Here is a 19,523-nt window from a genome sequence, read left to right as displayed (position 1 = left end):
GTAAAAGGGCACATGCTACAATTTCAGAAAGTTGGAAGCCAATGTTTGATGTGTCTTTTCTTGAGAGTAACTCAAATCTGTTAAAATTTAAGTCCTGTGTATTAGTATTTGGAGAGGGGGAGGAAGCATTTCTTCTCTGCCTAGACATTGTCCCTACCTAGAAAATGAGCTAGATTTTCTTTCACTATTCAAAAGAATCTAGAAATCAGTTCTGTTTTCCCCGTTTTCTCTACCAGCAAGTAGTTTGCTTGTTATGTGCTTTTTAAAAACAAGGATACTTTTGTTGTGACCAGAACAACAAAGTTTCCTTCCATTATTACTCATAAATCAGCTGTATTTAATGAATTTGTTTACAGAAAGAACTTGAATGGTATTGGGCACAATATAATTGTTTTAGCTACTGTTTCTTTTTTAATTTTTGTGGGTACATAGTAGGTATATATTTATGTGTTCCAGAGATACATATATTTATGTGTTCCAGTGTATCTCTGTATGCCTTTGATACAGGCATCCACTGTGTAATAATCATATCAGGGTAAACAGGGTCTCCATCACCTCAAGCATTTATCCTTTGTGTTACAAGTCATCCACTTACACTCTTTTAGTTATTTTTAAATGTACAATTAAATTATTTTTGACAACAGTCACCCTGCTGTGCCAGCAAATACTAGGTCTTATTTATTCTTTCTAACTACATTTTTTGTACCCATAACCCTCTCTACTTTCTCCCAACTACCCTTACCAGGCCCTGGTAACCATCCTACTATCTCCTTGAGTTCAGTTATTTTAATTTTTAGCTTCCACAAATCAGTGAGAACCTGCAAAGTCTGCCTTTCTGTGCCTAGAGGTCACTGTTATTTCACTTAATATAATGACCTCTAGGACCATCCATATTGTTGCAAATGACAGGATCTCATTCTTTTTTATGAGTGCATAGTACTCCATTGTGTATATGTACCACATTTTCTTTATTCATTCATCTGTTGATGGGCACTTAGGCTCCTTCCAAACCTTGGCTATTGTGAATAGTACTGCGATAAACATGGGAGTATAGATAGCTCTTCAATATTCTGATTTCCTTTCTTTTGGTTATGTATCTAGGAGTGGGATTGCGGATCATATAATAGTTGTATTTTTAGTTTTTAGTTTTTGTTTTGTTTTGTTTTGTTTGTTTGAGACAGAATCTCTCTCTGTTGCCCAGGCTGGACTGCAGTGGTGCGATCTCGGCTCACTGCAAGCTCCGCCTCCCGGGTTCACGCCATTCTCATGCCTCAGCCTCCCGAGTAGCTGGGACTACAGGCACCCGCCACCATGCCCAGCTAATCTTTTTGTATTTTTAGTAGAGACGAGATTTCACCGTGTTAGCCAGGATGGTCTCTATCTCCTGACCTCATGATCCACCCGCCTCTGCCTCCTAAAGTGCTGGGATTACAGGCGTGAGCCACCGCGCCCAGCATATTTTTAAGTGTTTTGAGGAACCCTCCAAACTGTTCGCTAGAGTTGTACTAATTTACATTCCTACCAACAGTGTACAAACGTTCCCTTTTCTCCACATCCAGGATTTGTTATTGCCTGACTTTTGGATAAAAGCCATTTTAACTGCGGTGAGATGATATCTCATTGTAGTTTCGATTTGCATTTCTCTGATGATCAGTGATGGTGAGCACCTTTTCATGTACCTGTTTGCCATTCCTATGTCTTCTTTTGAGAAATGTCTATCCAGATCTTTGGCCCATTTTAAAATCAGATTATTAGGTTTTCTCCTGTAGAGTTGTTTGAGCTCCTTATACATTCTGGTTATAAATCCCGTGTCAGATGGGTAGTTTGCAAATATTTTCTCCTATTCTGTGGGTTGTCTCTTCACTTTGTTGATGATTTCCTTTGCTGTGCAGAAGCTTTTTAACTTGATGTAATTCCATTTATCCATTTTTGCTTTGGTTGCCTGTGCTTGTAGGATACTATTCAAGAAATCTTTGCCCAGTTCAATGTCCTGGAGAATTTCCCCAATGTTCTCTTGGTAGTTTCATAGTCTGTGATCTTAGATTTAAGTCTTTAATCTTTTTTCTTTTTCTTTTTCTGTTTTTTTGAGATGGAGTCTTACTTTGTTGCCCAGGCTGGAGCAAGGTAGTGCAATCTCAGCTCACTACAACCTCCGTCTCCTGGGTTCAAGCGATTCTCCTGCCTCAGCCTCCTGTAGTAGCTGGAATTTATAGGCATGCACTGCCACTCCCAGCTAATTTTTGTATTTTTAGTAGAGATGGGGTTTTGCCATGTTGGCCAGGCTGGTCTGGAACTCCTGACCTCAGGTAATCTGCCCACCTTGCCTTTAATCCATTTTGATTTGATTTTTATTGATAATGAGAGAGAGAGGTCAAATTTTACTCTTCTGCATATGGAAATTTCGTTTTCCCGGTACCATTTATCAAAGACATTGCCCTTTCCCCGGTGGATGTTCTTGACACCTCTGTCAAAAATGAGTTCACTGTAGATGTATGGATTTATATCTGGGTTCTCTATTCTGTTTCACTGATCTCTGTATCTGTTTTTATGTCAGTACCATGCCATTTTGGTTACTAAAGCTCTGTAACATAATTTAAAGTCAGGTAATATGATTCCTCCAGTGTTGTTCTTTTTCCTTAAGATAGCTTTGGCTATTCTGGGTCTTTTGAAGTTCCATATAAATTTTAAAATTGTTTTTTCTATTTCTGTTGAGAATGTCATTGGTATTTTGATAGGGATTCCATTAAATCTATAGATTGCTTTGGGTAGTATGGACATTTTAATGATATTGATTTTTCCAACCCATGAACATGGAATATTTTTCCATTTTTCTGTGTCTTCTTTAGTTTCTTGCATCAACGTTTTATAGTTTTCATTGTAGAGATTTTTACTTCAAGTTAATTCCTAGATATTTAATTTGTAGCTCTCATAAATGGGATTACTTAATTGATTTCTTTTTCAGATTGCTTTCTCATAGCATATAGCAATGCTACTGATCTTTGTAATTTGAGTTTGTATCCTCCAACTTTCCTGATTTTGTTTATGAGTTCTAGCAGCTTTAGGTGGAGTCTTTAGGTTTTTTCAAATATAAGATCATATCATCTGCACACAAGAATAATTTGATTTCTTCCTTTCCAATTTAGATGCCCTTTATTTGTTACTCTTGTCTGATTGCTCTAGCTAGAACTTACAGTACTCTGTTGAATAACGGTGGTAAAAGTGGGCATCCTATGGAAAAGCTTTCAGTTTTTCCTCATTCAATATGACACTATTCCTGGGTCTGTTATATATGTTTTTTATTATGTTGAGATATGTTCCTTCTATACCCAGTTTTTTTTAGGGTTTTTATCATGAAGGGATGTTGAATTTTGTCAAATGTTTTTTCAGTATTAATTGAAATAATCATATGGTTTTTGTCTTTCATTCTGTTGATAAGATGTGTCACATTAATTGATTTGTGTATGTTGAGCCATCCTTGAACCCTTGGGATAAATCCCACTTGGTCATGATGAATTTTCATTTTAATGTGTTACTGCATTTAATTTGCTTGTATCTTGCTGAAGATTTTTGCATCAATAGTCATCAGTGATATTGGCCAGTAGTTTTCTTTTTTAAATGTGTCTTTGTCTGGTTTTGGTATCCGGGTAATACTGGCCTCGTAGAATGAAAGTATTTCCTACTCATCTATTGTTCAGAATAATTTTTTTTTTTTTTTTTTTTTTTTTTTTTTGAGACGGAGTCTCGCTCTGTCGCCCAGGCTGGAGTGCAGTGGCCAGATCTCAGCTCACTGCAAGCTCCACCTCCCGGGTTCACGCCATTCTCCGGCCTCAGCCTCCCGAATAGCTGGGACTACAGGCGCCCACCACCTCGCCCGGCTAGTTTTTTGTATTTCTTAATAGAGACGGGGTTTCACCGTGTTAGCCAGGATGGTCTCGATCTCCTGACCTCGTGATCCGCCCGTCTCGGCCTCCCAAAGTGCTGGGATTACAGGCTTGAGCCACCGCGCCCGGCCTGTTCAGAATAATTTGAGTAGGATTGGTATTGCTTCCTTGAATGTTTGGTAGAATTCAGCAGTGAAGCCATTGGGTCCTGGGCTTTTCCTAACTGGAAGCCTTTTTATTAAGGCTTCGATTGTATTACTGTTATTGGCCTATTCAGGTTTTGGATTTCTTCATGGTTCAATCTGGGTAGGGTCTGTGTGTGTAGGAATGTATCCATTTCTTCTATATTTTCCAATTTATTGGCCTATAGTTGCTCCTGGTAGCCACTACTGGCCCTTTGACTTTCTGTGATATAATTTGTAAAGCCTCCTTTTTCATTTCTGTTTGTATTTATTTGGTTCTTCTCTCTTTTTTTCTTAGCATGGCTAAAGGTTTGTCAGTTTTGTTTATCATTTCAAAAAATATTCTTGTTTCTTAAGACAGGTCTATTTTTTAAAATGTCTGATTGTGGTAAATACACGACATAAAATTTACCATCTTAACCATGTTTTTTTTTTTTTTTTTCCAAGACATGGTCTCACTCTGTTGCCCAGGCTCGAGTCCAGTGCTGCAATCAAGGCCCGGTGAAGTCTACACCTCCTGGGCTCAATCCTCCTGCCTCAGCCTCCCGAGTAGCTGAGACTACAGGAGTCGGCCACCACAATGGGCTGTTTTTTTAAATTTTTTGTAGAGCCAAGATCATGCTATGTTGCCCAGACTAGCCTTGAACTCCTGGGTTCAGCGATCTCCCCACCTCAGCCTCCTAAAGTGTGAGTCACTGTGCCCGGCCTTAATCATTGTGAAGTGTACATTGTAGTTGCATTAAGTACATTCACACTGTGGCACAGCCATCGTCATTCTCTATCTCCAGAATTCTTTTTTTTTTACATTTATCAGTTTATTATAGTTTTTTGTTTTGCCTTGTTTTGTTTTGTTTGAGATGGAGTTTCGTTCTTGTTGCCTAGGCTGCAGTGCAATGGCACAATCTAAACTTACTGCAACCTCTGCCTCCCAGGTTCATGCGATTCTCCTGCTTCAGCCTTCTGAGTGGCTGAGATTACAGCCATACGCCACCACGCCTGTCTAATTTTGTATTTTTAGTAGAGACAGGGTTTCTCCCTGTTGGTCAGGCTGGTCTTGAACTCCCGACCTCAGGCGATCTGCCTGCCTTGGCCTCCCAAAGTGCTGGGATTACAGGCGTAAGCCACCAAGCCCTGCCAGTTTATTATAAAGGCAAAGGATACAGATGAAGAGACGCATAGGCAGGTAATCGGGGAAGGGGCGCAGAGCTTCCATGCCCAGTGCTGCTGGGATCATAGCTGTTCAAACATCTCCCTGGGTGCCACTCTCCAGGCACATCCCCGTGTTTAGCTACGTGAAAACTCACTGAATCCTATCTTTGGGTTTTTAGGGAAGCTTCATGACATCATTTCTTCCCCTAGATTATAGGGTGGCACCCTCTCATGGGAGGGTCTTAAGACCCACAGTCAGTAAGGCGGGAGCACATTAGCATCTCCAGTATTTTTTTCATCTTGTACAACAGTCTGTCTCCATTAAACACTCACTCCCATCCCCTCTCCCTCCAGCCTCTGGCATCCACCATTCTGCTTTCTGTCTCTATGAATTTGACTAGTCTATGTAATTCATATGTGGAATCAACAGAATTTGTCTTTTTGTGACTGGCTTATTTCACTTAACTTCATCCTCAAGGTTCAACTTAAAGGTATATCCATGTTGTAGCACGTGTCAGCATTTTCTTTCATTCTGAGGCTAAATAATATTTCAATGTGTGTGTACACCACGTTTCATGCATTCATTCTCCCTCGACAAATTGGTGGGTTGTTTCACCCTTTTTGCTTTTGTAAACAGTGCTATGGATGTGGTTGTACAAACATCCTTGGAGACCCACTAGCAGTTCCTTTGGGTATATACCCCAAAGTGGAATTGCTGGATCTGGTAACTCCCTTTTTAATTTTTTGAGGAACAACTACACAGTTTCCATAACAGCTGTACCATTTTACATTCCCAAGACCTATTTTTTTAAAAGAAGAAAATATGTGTTTCTGCATTGCTGGAAGTCCACACTGCAGTTCCATTTGTTGAAATTTAAGACCACAGTCATCGTCATCTTTTCTGCTGTAATTATAGTGGTCACTGGCCTTTTCCTCCTCTCTCTGCCCCATCTGCATGGGGTCTTTGAACAAGTCCCAGCACCTTGGTGGACAAGCCCATGTCCCTGGCCCATCATGGAAGCCACTGCCTTCCAGAGTGGGACTCTGTACCTTGTTGCCTCATTCCTTGCTGGGCCCATCAGTGAGCTTGTGCCTAACCTCTCCTTCCAGGTGGACTTAAACACTGGGCTGTCGGAGTTCTCGGTGACGCAGCGCCGGCTGGCCCATGGCTGGAATGAGTTTGTTGCTGACAACAGTGAACCTGTGTGGAAGAAATACCTGGATCAGGTAGGACCAGAGGTGTCATTCTTTGCATTAACAAGCAGAAGCCAGGGAGGGTGGGGCAGCCATTCCATCTTTCAGTGTTGGTGGAGAGCATACTTGGACAGCTCCTGCCCCTTTCGCACCGTCCCAGCCAGCCTGAGCATCAACCGTGAGCAAATCACTAACTCCCCAGGCAGCCGCGTTCAGGAAAAACAGTGATCACATTCGTAGACAGTGGAGCAGGCCCTGGGCCCCACGCTAAGTGAGTAAGTGAATAAGTAAGCATGCACTTACTAATCCTCCTCCTAATCCGGGCTTTGCACTTGAGGAAGGAGAAGTACAGAGGTTGAAAGATTTCCCCAGAGTTGCCAGGTTTAGCAAATAACAATATGGGATGCCCTACAAATTTCAATTTCAGGCTGGGCGTGGTGGCTCACGCCTGTAATCCAAGCACTTTGGGAGGCTGAGGCGGGTGGATCACTTGAGCCCAGGAGTTCAAGACCAGCCCGGCCAACATGGTGAAACCCCGTCTCTTCTAAAAATATAAAAATTAGCCGGATGTGGTAGTGCCATGCCTGTAATCCCAGCTACTCAGGAGGCTGAGGTGGGAGGATTGTTGGAACTTGGGAGGTGGAGGCTGCAGGTGGGTGAACTGAGATTGTGCCACTGCACTCCAGTCTGGACAACAGAGTGAGACCCTGTCTCAAACAGCAACAACAACAACAACAACAAAAGTGAATTTCAGATAGATAAACAAGCAACTTCTAGTATAAGTGTGTCCCAAATATTACAGTGGACATGCTTATACTAAAAAGAAAAAGTTCCTTGTTTATCTGAAATTCAGATTTAACTGGGTGTCCTATAGAATCTGTAACCTGAGCCCAAAGTCACATAGCAGCGAGGAGCAGTGCAGAGAAGTGCAGCCAGGGAGCTGCACCCAGAGGCCCTTCCTTTGCTAGCTGCTGCCATCCGTGCTGGCGCGGTGCTGAATGAAAGGCACACAGTCAAATGCCTGGAAGCCACTAAGAAGAGGAAAGAGAAAACTGCAATTGACATGGCTCCAAGTTTCAGTGTAGAAGTCGGCAGCCCCCGCCACCTTTGCAGGACCAGTTCAGAAAGGCCCAGTGAACAGGCAGAATTTTCCAGGTGCCTGAGAGCATTTAGATGGCCTTAGATCCCCTTTTCCAGCCTTTTGCATGCTCTTGGCCCCATACCTGACATCCCCTTCTTCATTCTGTGGCCCCTGGGCTTCCCCTGGCTTCAGCTGCTTTCCTATTGGCTCTGTGTTTACAGCTTCCTCCATTGGTCGATTCCGGAACCAATCACAGTCCTCCGTGCAGCATCCTCTGTCTCCACTCTCCTTGAGGTCCCCGCCCTGATTGCGGCTCAGTTCTCAGTGTTCTGGGAATGTTATTCATCGATGCGTTTTGGCACCAAAATAGGCTTCTGGGTATGCAGGTTGTTCTGGCTAGCCCAGAAGCTGCCTAAAACTGCAGAACTGAGAAGAGGCAGTGGAGGCTCCCGGAAGCTGGGGTCCAGGGAAGGAGGCTGAGTGTGGGCTGTGAGGGAGGACCTCCCCTCTGCGGCTGGAGGCCTCTTTGCTCTGCCCTGGCACCTCTTCCACTAGGACCCACTCCCCCACTTCCCCTGGTTGTCCTCCTTCCACTCTGCCCTGTTGAAACCCACTGTGAACATCTTCCTTCGCACCAAGGATCCTCTTCCAGCATCCACCCAGGGTGTTCCTCAGAATGAAATCTCTTAAATTTCTTGAGAGCAGAGGACCTGCTCATTCATCTTATAGCTTGTCGGTTCAGCATTGCATCTGTGGGAATCCTTGTAGGACTGGACGGGAGCTCCTGACGGGCTGGGTTTTCCTGCCCTTGAGTATACAGATCCTTTCTGCACTCCCTTATTAATTCCTTACGTGTGTTGAGTTCCTCCTGCGTGCCAAATGTCGTGATTCTCCTATCTTTCCCCCAGTGACAGGGAACTCATTACCTCACAAGGCAGCCCTGTTCCTCTGCCTCAGGAGTCTCACCATTAGGAATTCTACCTTAAGACGACCTAAGCCTCTGGACGGGATGGCAGGGAGGCACTAGGCTGGTGCTCTGAGGAGGTGGCGTCTGGGCAGAGACCTGAGTGAAATGAGAAGAGAAGCAGTGTGAGGATGTGGATGGAGGACGTTGCTGGAGGGCAGGGTGCAGAGGTCCTGAAGTGCCAGGAGCTTGGCAGCCTGAGAATTAAGGTGCCCAGACCTGGTGCATTATTATTACTTTTTTTCTGAGATAGGGTTTCTTTGCTGTCCAAGCAGGAGTGCAGTGGCACACCACGGTTCACTGCAGCCTCAATTTCTCAGGCCCAAGTGATCCTCCTGCCTTAGCCTTCTGATTATCTGGGACCACAGGTGCACATCACCATGCCCAGCTAACTTTTTCATTTTCTTTTTGTAAAGATGGGATTTTGCTGTGTTTCCCAGGCTGGATTGAAACTCCTGGGCTCAAGCAATCCTCCCATTTCAGCCTCCCAAAGGGCTGGGATTACAGTGTGAGCCCCTGCGCCCAGCCCTTGTTGCTAGTTGAACTCTCTTCCTCATCCTGATCTGTGGTCCGCCTTCTGAATCCGGCTTGATGTGTTTGCATTTCTTTTCAATCCTCTGGAACATGAGCTACCGTGAGATGCCTCTGCAATGAAAGGGCAGGTCTATAAAATAAAGTAAAAATACTATCAGGAAGTTTTGGGAACAGCTGTTTTAAAGAGGGACATCATTGGAGTCCCTAGAGGCTGTGACAGGAGCAGGTTGGCACCAAGTTTGGTGACTGGGATGTGCAGCATTTGGGGAGCTGGTGAGGTGAGAGAGGACCCTTGGCTGTTCTGAGCCAGGACTGGCATCTTGCTGAAGGTCTGGCCTGGAGCATCATGGAGATGTGGAGAGGCAAGGCCAAGAACTCAAAGGCAGGGCCAAGGCCGGTGTCTTCAGGGCGTCAGTGTCAGGACGACTCCGGGAGGGTCAGTGGGGTGGAGTTCCAGGCAGAGGAGGACCACTTCATGGGGTGGTCTCCTCAGCCCTCGGTCACCATGGTATTGACCTGGAAGCCTGGCCTTGAACTGAGATCCCTGTCACACAAGCTTCTGCACAGTAAGAAACCCAGTCTGGTCCCTGAGACTAAAGAACGTGCCCCACCCTGTTATTTCCTCTTCAGTTCAAGAACCCCCTGATCCTGCTGCTGCTGGGCTCTGCCCTGGTGAGTGTCCTCACCAAGGAGTATGAGGACGCCGTCAGCATCGCCATGGTGAGTTCCCTGACGACGCTCGGCTCCCGGGCGGGCAGCCACAGGTCTGCTGAGTCTCTGCTTGTAACTATATACAAAGAAAAAAAACAGTTTGCTGTAGGCATGGGGAAAAGGAACGTACAGAAGAAACAAAGGAAAGCAAATCCACGTCCTTCGTTACCCTAATATCAAGGTGCCCTGGTTTATTCGGCCGCCGCTTGCTTGGTGGACACACAGGTGCTTCTGGGTCTTTGCTAGAGCAGTGTTGCAGGGAATTCCTTTCCCATGACCCTGGGATGGGGGGAATAGAGCCTGGGCTGTGCATATTTGCCTTCCGAAGAACAACACCCTTGATCCATTACCCAGAGATAACCACTGAGCACTCATTTTTTTTTATTTAGATGAAATTCGCATAATAAAATATTGACTATTTCACAGTGAACAATTCAGTGGAATTGAGTACATTCATGACATGTTGCAACCACCGCCTCTGCCTAGTTCCAAAACATTGTCATCACCCCAGAAGGAAACCCTGTGCTCACCAGACACTCACTTCCTGTCCCCCTCCTGCCAGCCCTTGGCAACCACCCATCTGCTTCTATCTCTGTGGGTTGACCTGTTCTGGATATGTCACAGAAACGGATTCAGACGGATGAGTTCGTGTCCTTTGCAGGGACATGGATGAAGCTGGAAACCATCATTCTAAACAAACTATTACAAGGACAGAAAACCAAACACTGCGTGACCCACTCATAGGTGGGAGTTGAACAGTGAGAACACAGGGACACAGGGTGTGGGACATCACACACCGGGGCCTTTCATACGGTGGGGGCCCTGGGGGAGGGACAGCATTGGGAGAAATATCTAATGTAAATGACGAGTTGATGGGTGCAGCAAACCAGCATGGCACATGTATACCTGTGTAGCAAACCTGCACGTTCTGCACATGTATCCTAGAACTTTAATAAGAAAAAAATTGATTCAGACAGTACACGACCTTTTGTGTCTGGCTTCTCCTGAGCACATTTTTTTTCTGTTTTTTTTTTTTTGTTTTTTTTTGTTTTTTTTTGTTTTGAGACAGAGTCTTGCTCTGTCGCCCACGCTGGACAGCAGTGGCATGATCTCAGCTCACTACAACCTCTGCTTCCCAGGTTCAAGCAATTCTCCTGCCTCAGCCTCCTGAGTAGCTGGGATTACAGGTGCCTGCCATCACGCCTGGCTAATTTTTATATTTTTAGTAGAGATGGGATTTCCCTGTGTTGGCCAGGCTGGTCTCAAACTCTTGACCTCAAGTGATCTTCCTGCCTTGGCCTCCCAAATAGTTGGGATTATAGGCATGAGCCACCATGCCTGGCCTGAACACCTTTTGATGGCTGTCATTCCCCACTCCTTTCTGTTCGTTCCAGCTGGTCTTTTAAAATACAAACACTCATTCCACATGATGGAATTTGCTACTTCCAATTAAAAGGCTGGGGTAGGCTGGGCGCAGTGGCTCACGCCTGTAATCTCAGCACTTTGGGAGGCCAAGGGGGAGCAGATCACAAGGTCAGGAGATCAAGACCATCCTGGCCAACATGGTGAAACTGCATCTCCACTAAAAATACAAAACAATTGGCTGGGCACGGTGGCATGTGCCTGTGGTCCCAGCTACTTGGGAGGCCGAGGCAGGAGAATTGCTTGAAACCAGGAGGCAGAGGTTGCAGTGAGCAGAGATCGCACTCCAGCCTGGTGACAGAGACTCCATCTCAAAAAAAAAAAAAAAAAAAAAAAAAAAAAGGCTGGAGTAAGATCCACATCTGCTATGGTGAAGGGTGTTTGCAGTATGTTCAGTGAAAATGGCAGTTTATAAAAGAATATGTCCATATTATATGATGCGGTGCCTTAAGTGTGTCTACGTAGAAAAATCTAGATGGGTACTCCAAAATGTGCGCTTCTGGGTAGTAGAAGATAGTGTCCATTTTTTCCTCCTCTTTTGGCTAGTATATTTTCTAAATTTCTGCACTGTGCACTTATTTTGCAAGAAGAAAGGAAATCAATCATTAAAGACAAGGCCCTAGCCTGCCATGCCCCATCCCCCCTCCCACCAAGCCTCTGGCACTGACACCCTCCTCCGTTTACTGTGTAGGCCGTGCTCATCGTGGTCACTGTGGCCTTCATCCAGGTGAGTATTTCCCGAGGTCCCGGTCAGGGTAACCCGGGCGGGACAGGAACTTCATGGAGTCCCCACCTTTGAACAGCACATCTGATGTGCTTCCTGCCAGGAGTACAGGTCGGAGAAATCTCTGGAAGAGCTGAGCAAGCTGGTTCCTCCAGAATGTAACTGGTAAGTCAGGGCCTCCCTGGGACTTTTTGGTTCACTGGAGGAGCCAGTGAGCTGGAGGGTTCGGCAAATGTTTGGTGAAAGTTGTATCCTTGGTAGTGTCGGACAAGAGAACCACATCTCCCTGGGAGTTCTAAGGCCTGGTCTCCGCCTGCCAACAGGTTGCTGTGTGTCCTTGAGCATGTCACTCAACCTCTCTGGGCCTCAACTCCATCTTCAGTGTCTAAATCAGGGTGCCTAGCCTGAGGGCCACAGGTGGCAGGAGTGACTCTGGGAAGAGGGTAGCCCACAAAGCCTGTGAAATAGTGTGCAGAACTGTGTATTTTTTCTAGGGAGAGGGTTTGGAGGTTTATTTGAATTATCAGTGAATGGACTCAGGAGAGTAAGATCCAGGTCTTTAACAAGCGGAGCCAAGAGAACATCGGCTGCAGTATAGGGTACAGAGAGAGTGAACTTGAGTAACCGCTCAGCAGCCGCAACAGCCTCTTTCCTGCCCAGACCTTTCCTTGGTGCTGTTGGTTATTGCACAGCTCTTACCAGAGATGTTTAACAAGGAAAGAGAAAAGATTTAAAAATCTACCAGTACCCCATGGCTATTTCTGCTTAGCGTAGCCCTGTGTGATCCAACTTGCAGGAAATGTTCTATTAATATCATCTGCCCTGTCCAATATGGCATCTGACAATTCTACTCAAAGTGATAGAAAGTATCCTGTGATCAGCTAGGTACAGTGGCTCATGCCTGTAATCCCAGCACTTTGGGAGGCCAAAGTAGGCAGCCCACCTGAGGTCAGGACTTCAAGACCAGCCTGGCCAACATGGTGAAACCCTGTCTCTACTAAAAATTTTTTAAAAAACAAAATTAGCTGGGCATGGTGGTGGGTGCCTATAATCCCAGCTACTTGGGAGGCTGAGGCAGGAGAATTGCCTGAACCCAGAGGTGGAGGTTGCCGTGAGCCAAGATCGCCCCATTGTACTCCAGCCTATGTGATAAGAGTGAAACTCCGTCTCAGAAAAAAAAAAGTAAAAGTATCCCATGATCTGCGGTGCCTGGGAACAACTCAGCCCACCCTCTGAGTCTCTAAGACCCATTTCCAACATTTGGCAAACACATGGCAACTCCGTATTTTCTGAAGGATAATTATCGGGGAGAGCTTTAGTATATATCCCAGGTACATGTTGTACAACTGAGCCATGGGGCTGGGGTAGAAAGCCCTAGTGAGATAAGGTCCCCCGTCTCAAAGAGTCAGCATTCAAGGGGGGTGTGTGTATAATACAAGGCGGATAATGACGAAGGACCAAATAAGAAGAGGAGGATACAGAATTGACTCACATCAGAGAGGGCGAGTCCATTGTAGAAGGGCCACAGGAGCAGTGGAAACATCTGGGGTCACTGGTCAGATGAACAATGCTGTCAGAAATCCAGACATGTGACATCATTAACTGAGCAAACGGAAGCATAAATGATTTATGTGATCTGATGAACCAATCTTAAGCTTAAATATCAAGTCTTGGCCTTTCAGGTGAATAGCGTGCATTATTAATGTTGCCCGGGAGGTAGCTTCTGAAAGACGGTTTTATTTACAAACACAGCGGTGTCAGACAGCCCGGTAGAGTTGGAAGAGTGCTGAGGAGGTGAAGCCCACCCTCTGAGTCGCCGAGACCCGTTTCCAAGTCAGGGGAAACCCTGCCGTGCGGGACCCCTCCCTGTGTTACTCCATCCGTGATGCAGGCATCAAATATGTATTGAGTACCTACTGTATGCCTGGGGAAAGGGCACTGAGGTTGTATAAGTGGAAGAAAGGGAGAGGCCTCGGCCTCTGGGGAGCTCACATTCCTACCAAGGGAGTACATAATCAGCCAATGAAGAAACAAGATGATTTTGGAATTGTCCAGGTACACGAAAGCCAAAAAATGCCCAAGGCCACCAAAACAAATAAATCCCACTGAGATGTAATAGTGGCTGGTGGAAGGGGAGGACAACCCTAAACAGCTGTCGATCAGGCTGACATTTAGAGAGGAGGTGACATTTAAGCTGAGGCCTGAGGAAGAGGAGCCAGCTGTGGGAGGTGCTGAGGGAGCAGCAGGTATATCTCTGGCAGGTGCTCTTGGCTACAAGGAACAGAAAGTCCAAGTGCACAAACCCTAAGAAAATATATTGTCTCATAGCCAGGGATCTGAGGTGGGAGCTGTGGGGTTACTTAATTCAGCAGAGCACCCAGGGCCTGGCCCTTCCACCTCCTTACCCTGCCACCTTGAGCTTATAGGGGTTGGATTGGTTCTTGGCTGGCTCTCCTCATGGTCCCAAGGTGGCTGCCACAGCTCCAGGCATCACAGCCAAACACGCAAAGGCCCTATAGAAGGTGTGTGTGTGTGTGTGTGTGTGTGTGTGTGTGTGCGCGCGTGTGTGCGCGCGCACACACGCACATACAGTAAGGAAATCTTTTCCCGCAAGCCCCCAGCAAACATCCACTCACGTCTCACAGGCCAGTGTCGCGTGATGTGCTGATGCCTAAGCCAATCAAGAGCAGGGGACTTAGCCAGGCATGACCCACTCCCCGGGGCACATGGCTGTGGGGAGAGCGGGGATACCTGAACAAGATCACATTCCATTAACAAGGAGGAGGGGAATTTCTGCTCCTGCGTTTGAGGTCTGCATAAGCCCCTGAGACCAGAAGGAGCTGCGTGTTTAAGGGGGCTGGGTGGAATGAGATGGGAGCTGCAGGAGGCTGGCCTGCCCCGGAGTAGATCTTTGGGTTTGGTACCAAGGTCATAGGAAAGCCATCGGAGGGTTTGGAGCAGGAGGGAGCTGGGATCTGGTTTGGGGTCCTAAGAGCGCTCCAGCTGCCGTATGCAGGAGGGGTTGAAGGGGCCAGGTGGGAGGTCAGAGTCAGCTGGGATGGGCCAGGGGCGGTAGTGTGGGGGATTCCATTCACAGCCTGCACAGAAGCACATCCATAGTCTGAGGGCAGCTGGTCACAGCCCTGCGGGAATGGAGGTCCTGGGCTTCCAGCTATGACAAGGCTGTGCCATCCCTGACTTCCAGATACAGACCCTGCACCCTGAGTGCTGTGTGCTCTGAGGACAAAACTCTGTCGGCTGCATTCGGAGGCTTTAGAACCACTGACCTTGACCCCAGGAGCCTCCCTGCGGCATGTGGCCCACCTGGTTTCCAGGCAGGGTAAATAGCAATGGCCTCGTCTTTCAGATGTGGCCCGAGGATGCCCAGAAACCACATACTTTCCCTAAAGTCTTAGAGGATATATTAATTTCAAAATAGTGACACCCTAAAGGCACAGGGTTGGTGTGTATTAAAAGAGAAAAGTGTGTTTCTTTTCTCCTTGTTCAAATGCATCAAAGTGCAAAAAAACGAATGTCAGCATGGATGCTCTTGCTTTTTACCACGTCAAATGTAGCCTAAGAGAAGGAAAACTCCAGCACCTGCTTGCTCGAGAACTGGTTCCTGGAGATGTTGTGTCTCTCTCGATCGGAGACCGGATCCCTGCAGACATCCGACTCACTGAGGTGAGTGGTCTCAAACTCTTGCCAATGGGGTATTTGATGGGGCTGGTCAAGGAGCAGACACTTAGCTTATTGTAGGTATGTACAGTCTCTGTCATACACAGGTGCTCAGACATACATGCACACGCACATGCATGCACACAAGACCGGAACGAAGTTAGCAGACAAACGTATTCTACGCATAGAGCCCCTCAAACCATATTTCATAAATTGTCATTCTCACTTTAAGCCTAACAAATTTTGGCTATATGGTTTTCCAGTTTAAAGCAGGCTGCAATAACAAATTAAACCAAAGTGGGCTTGAGGAATGATACAAGAGTTGCCTCTCAAAACAGACACACAAATTTTAGAAAGACGTGATATTAGAGGTGGGTGGATCACCTAAGGTCAGGAGTTCAAGACTAGCCTGGCCAACATGGTGAAACCCCATCTCTACTAAAAATACAATAATTAGCTGGGTGTGGTGGCATGTGCCTGTAATTCCATCTACTCAGGAGGCTGAGGCAGGAGAATCACTTGAACCCAAGAGGCAGAGGTTGCAGTGAGCCGAGACTATGCCATTGTACTCTACCCTGGGCAACAGAGCGAGAAGCACACACTTTTAGGGTAGTGAGGTTTGGGGACACTGGCTGTGGGGCAAGCTTTATGGGTCTCTGGGTGCCACAGCTTCACAGAGCCATGCCTGAGGCACTCTGCTGAGATTATCTGGGGTTCCCAGGAGGTTACATCAAGTTCAACATGAGTTGTTGATGGGAGTAATCTATTTCAAGAATCCTTCCAAGAATGTGTAAGGACTGTTCAAAGCTTTGCATGATGAAGGATTAGACACAGATTATCTGCCTGATGTATTTACTGATGGGATGCATTCTCAGGAACTGTAGGATCAAGGACCCGCTGTTAAATGGGCAGCATAAGGGAAGGGGATGGAGAGGAGCACAAAGGGTTGGGAGCTGCGCCCTGGGACCTGTGTTTACAACATTCCTAGCCTGTCTGTGAAATAGGAGGCAGGGGCCAGGGCTTATGCGTGGCCACTTGGACACTGAGCCTCTGCCGTGACCTTCAGATTTCCAGGCAGGGCATGGATAAGGGTAGGAGATGTTCAGGTACCAAAATGAAGGAGGGTACACCCTCAGGCTCAGGGTGGTGCCCTTTGCAGCACCAGAAATAGATCTGCTGTGGCCCGGCCTCTCCCCATGTTCAGCTCCAACAGTCAGCATCTGACTCCAAGTCTGGGGTGCCTGGATCCAGTCAGAGGAACCGCTGTCTGTGGCCAGTCACCACCTGCAAAGAGGACTGGGAAAGCCGGTCTCAGGTTTTCCACGTTTTCCTTCTCCTGAGAGAAGGGGGGGGTCCTAACAGGGGATGCTCCAGATGCCAGGGAGCCTGTGAGAAGGACACAGGTCCACCACAGGTGCAGAGGCAGAGAGAGGCTGTATGAGAGGTGGCCAATGACCTGGGGCTGGACATTAGCCTGGGCTTGAGCCCTGGGGCCATCATTCAAAGCCTTGCAACCTCCAGCAAGTTAGTTAACCTCTCTGTGCCTCAGTTTTCTCATCTGCAAAATGGGGGGTGGTGATGCCGATAGGGTACTTGTGAAAATTTAAAAACTTCAGAGATGCCAAGTGCTCAGAACGGTGCCTGGCGCGGTGAGTGAGAGGCAAGCGCGGGGGCTGCCGTTACCGCAGTGTGTGTTGGGAGTCAGAGAACCCGGAAGTCCTGTAGCTCCTACGGTGTGACTTGCGGAAGGAATTCACCTCTCTGAGCTTTGATCTCCTCACCCCTAAAAGGGGCTGATGTTGGTTTCCAGTTCACAGGGTTATTGTGAAGATGAAACAAGCTATGACCTGTGCTATGCTTAGCACGAGCCCTTCGTGGGGTAAACGGTCACCAGTTACTGGTGATTGCTTTTATTTTTTATCATTATCGGTCTATACAACGGTTCTTTGAAACAACTTTTTACACCCCAGATAACTTCCTCACTGGTTCAGCTGGATTTCTCTCTACCCTGCTTATATTAAATTAAATTGTGGCTGGGCACAGTGGCTCATACCTGTAATCCCAACACGTTGGGCAGCCAAGATGAGTGGATTGCTGGAGCCCAGGAGTTCAAGACCAGCCTGGGCAACATAGCAACCCCCCATCTGTACAGAAAGTATTGTACCTGTGTACTGATACCACAAAGGTTATTTTAAAGCTACTGGCTGTGAACACTATGGATTTTCCTGGTGGTATTTTGCAATTCCATTAAACTATCAATAGCTTTGTCTATTCAGAGGAAAATGCTTATGAGCTGTTAAGCTCTGAGATCCAGGAGTACTTCAACTGTACATTTTAAAACCATTTCTATCCAGCAGTTTCAGCAGGAAGCAGCAAGTTCAAGAAAGCTCTTAAAGTAACAGCCCTTTGTGCACAGTATATGGGGTCCCAGGACATTCTTTTCCCTTTCCCAGAGTTAAAACAGAGGAAGCCCTCAGTCAGAGGCTGAGCCGGTACAGCCAGCAAGCCTGGGTCACTGGTCATTCGTTCTCCCCAGCCATGTCTAAAAGAAAAAGGGAATTGGGTCGAAGGTGAATGGACTCCAGGTGACGCTTCGTCTTGGAGGTGGGGGCACCAGGTGGGCGTGAGCCCTGCGTGTGGGAGATAGGAGGTGAGCCTGCAATTGTGCCTCCGTCTTCAGGCTGGGCACGCCTCCTTGGTGGCCACAGGTTCTGTGCCCCCGACTCTATTTTTGCCCCTCACCCTTCCTTGCCCCTTTCCTGAGATTGTGCCCTGGGAGCCTGGGAGGTCACCAGAAGCCCCTCCTGCCCACCTGCCGAACCCACACACAACCAGCTTTGCTCCTTCTTGGTCTGGAGGTGCCACCCAATCTTCCACCAGCCTTTATTTTTGTCATAGGAAGACAACGAATATTTTTCAGTATGTCAGGTCTATGTTGACCACCGTATGAAAATTGCTTCATTTCATCTCCCAACACTCTTAAGAGACCAGCACTGTAATGTTTCCTCTGTGTTATTTTACGACACGGACCCAGCAGCCCGGAGAGGTTGCGCGGCCCTGCGCAGTCACACGGCGGTGGGCGGTGGAGGGGGACGTGACCCCGGGCCTCTGGCTCCACAGCCCATGTCCTTACCCCCAGGACGTTCTCTCTCTCCCTATGGGCAGCCTTCAGACTCTTCCTGGCACTGCCTCTGCCCCTGGCTTTCCTTGATGTATCAGTGGCCTGTGGCTGCTGTGGCAGATGACCACTTACTTAGGGGCTGAAAACAAGGCGAAGGTATGGTCTGACCTCTGGAGGTCAAAATTGAAATCGTTTTCACTGGGTGGAAATCAAGAGTGCTATCAGGGTCCGGGAGCGGTGGCTCGCTCCTGGAATCCCAGCACTGTGGGAGGCTGAGGTGGGCAGATCACCTGAGGTCGGGAGTTCAAGACCAGCCTGGCTAACATGGTGAAATCCTATCTCTACTAAAAATACAAAAATTAGCCAGGCGTGATGGTGAGCCCCTGTAGTCCCAGCTACTTAGGAGACTGAGGCAGGAGAATCACTTGAACCTGGGAGGTGGGGGTTGTAGTGAGCCGAGATAACACCACTGCACTGCAGCCTGGGTGACAGAGTGAGACTCCATCTTTTAAAAAAAAAAAAAAAAAGTGCTATCAGGGCCATGCTCCTCCAGAGGCTCCAGGGGAGAAGCCGTTTCCTGGCCTTTCCCAGCTTCTAGAAGCCGCCTGCATTCCTTGGCTCATGGCCCCATGTCCCTGCACCACTGCTTCTGTTACATCTCCCTGATGTCAAACACATCTCCAACCCTTCTTCCTCCCTCTCCCTTATAAGGACCCTTGTGATCTTAGTGGGTCCACCCAGACCACATTCTCCCCATGTCAAGGTCCTTCAGTTAGTCATGTCTGCAAAGTCTCTGTCACCGCATCAGAGAACACGTTCCCAAGTTGAGGATTAGGATGCGGACATCATGAGAAAGCTGGTGGGGGGCATTATTCAGCGGGC

At 47.2% G+C, this 19,523-nt stretch overlaps 1 protein-coding gene across 5 annotated transcripts in view; it reads left to right on the top strand.

The window, feature by feature from the left end:
• Positions 1-19,523, top strand: part of ATP2C2 (ATPase secretory pathway Ca2+ transporting 2) — an 83,624-nt gene that overhangs the window by 24,702 nt on the left and 39,399 nt on the right. For 2 of the 5 annotated variants that reach the window (XM_003917253.5, XM_003917252.4), the window contains exons 3-7: positions 6,323-6,439; positions 9,616-9,705; positions 11,810-11,845; positions 11,946-12,007; positions 15,418-15,526. In XM_003917253.5, coding sequence (XP_003917302.1) covers positions 6,323-6,439; positions 9,616-9,705; positions 11,810-11,845; positions 11,946-12,007; positions 15,418-15,526 — 414 coding nt within the window. Of the gene's footprint in view, positions 1-5,756; positions 6,440-8,887; positions 9,706-11,809; positions 11,846-11,945; positions 12,008-15,417; positions 15,527-19,523 lie in introns of those variants that run through there. The other 3 variants (XM_021932227.2, XM_021932226.2, XM_009196962.3) reach the window with 2 other exon arrangements.

This window comes from Papio anubis, chromosome 18 (genome assembly GCF_008728515.1).
Source record: "Papio anubis isolate 15944 chromosome 18, Panubis1.0, whole genome shotgun sequence".
NCBI lineage: Eukaryota > Metazoa > Chordata > Mammalia > Primates > Cercopithecidae > Papio > Papio anubis.
The sequence above is the reverse complement of the archived record's forward strand: the minus strand, read 5'-3'. Positions and strand labels throughout refer to the sequence as shown.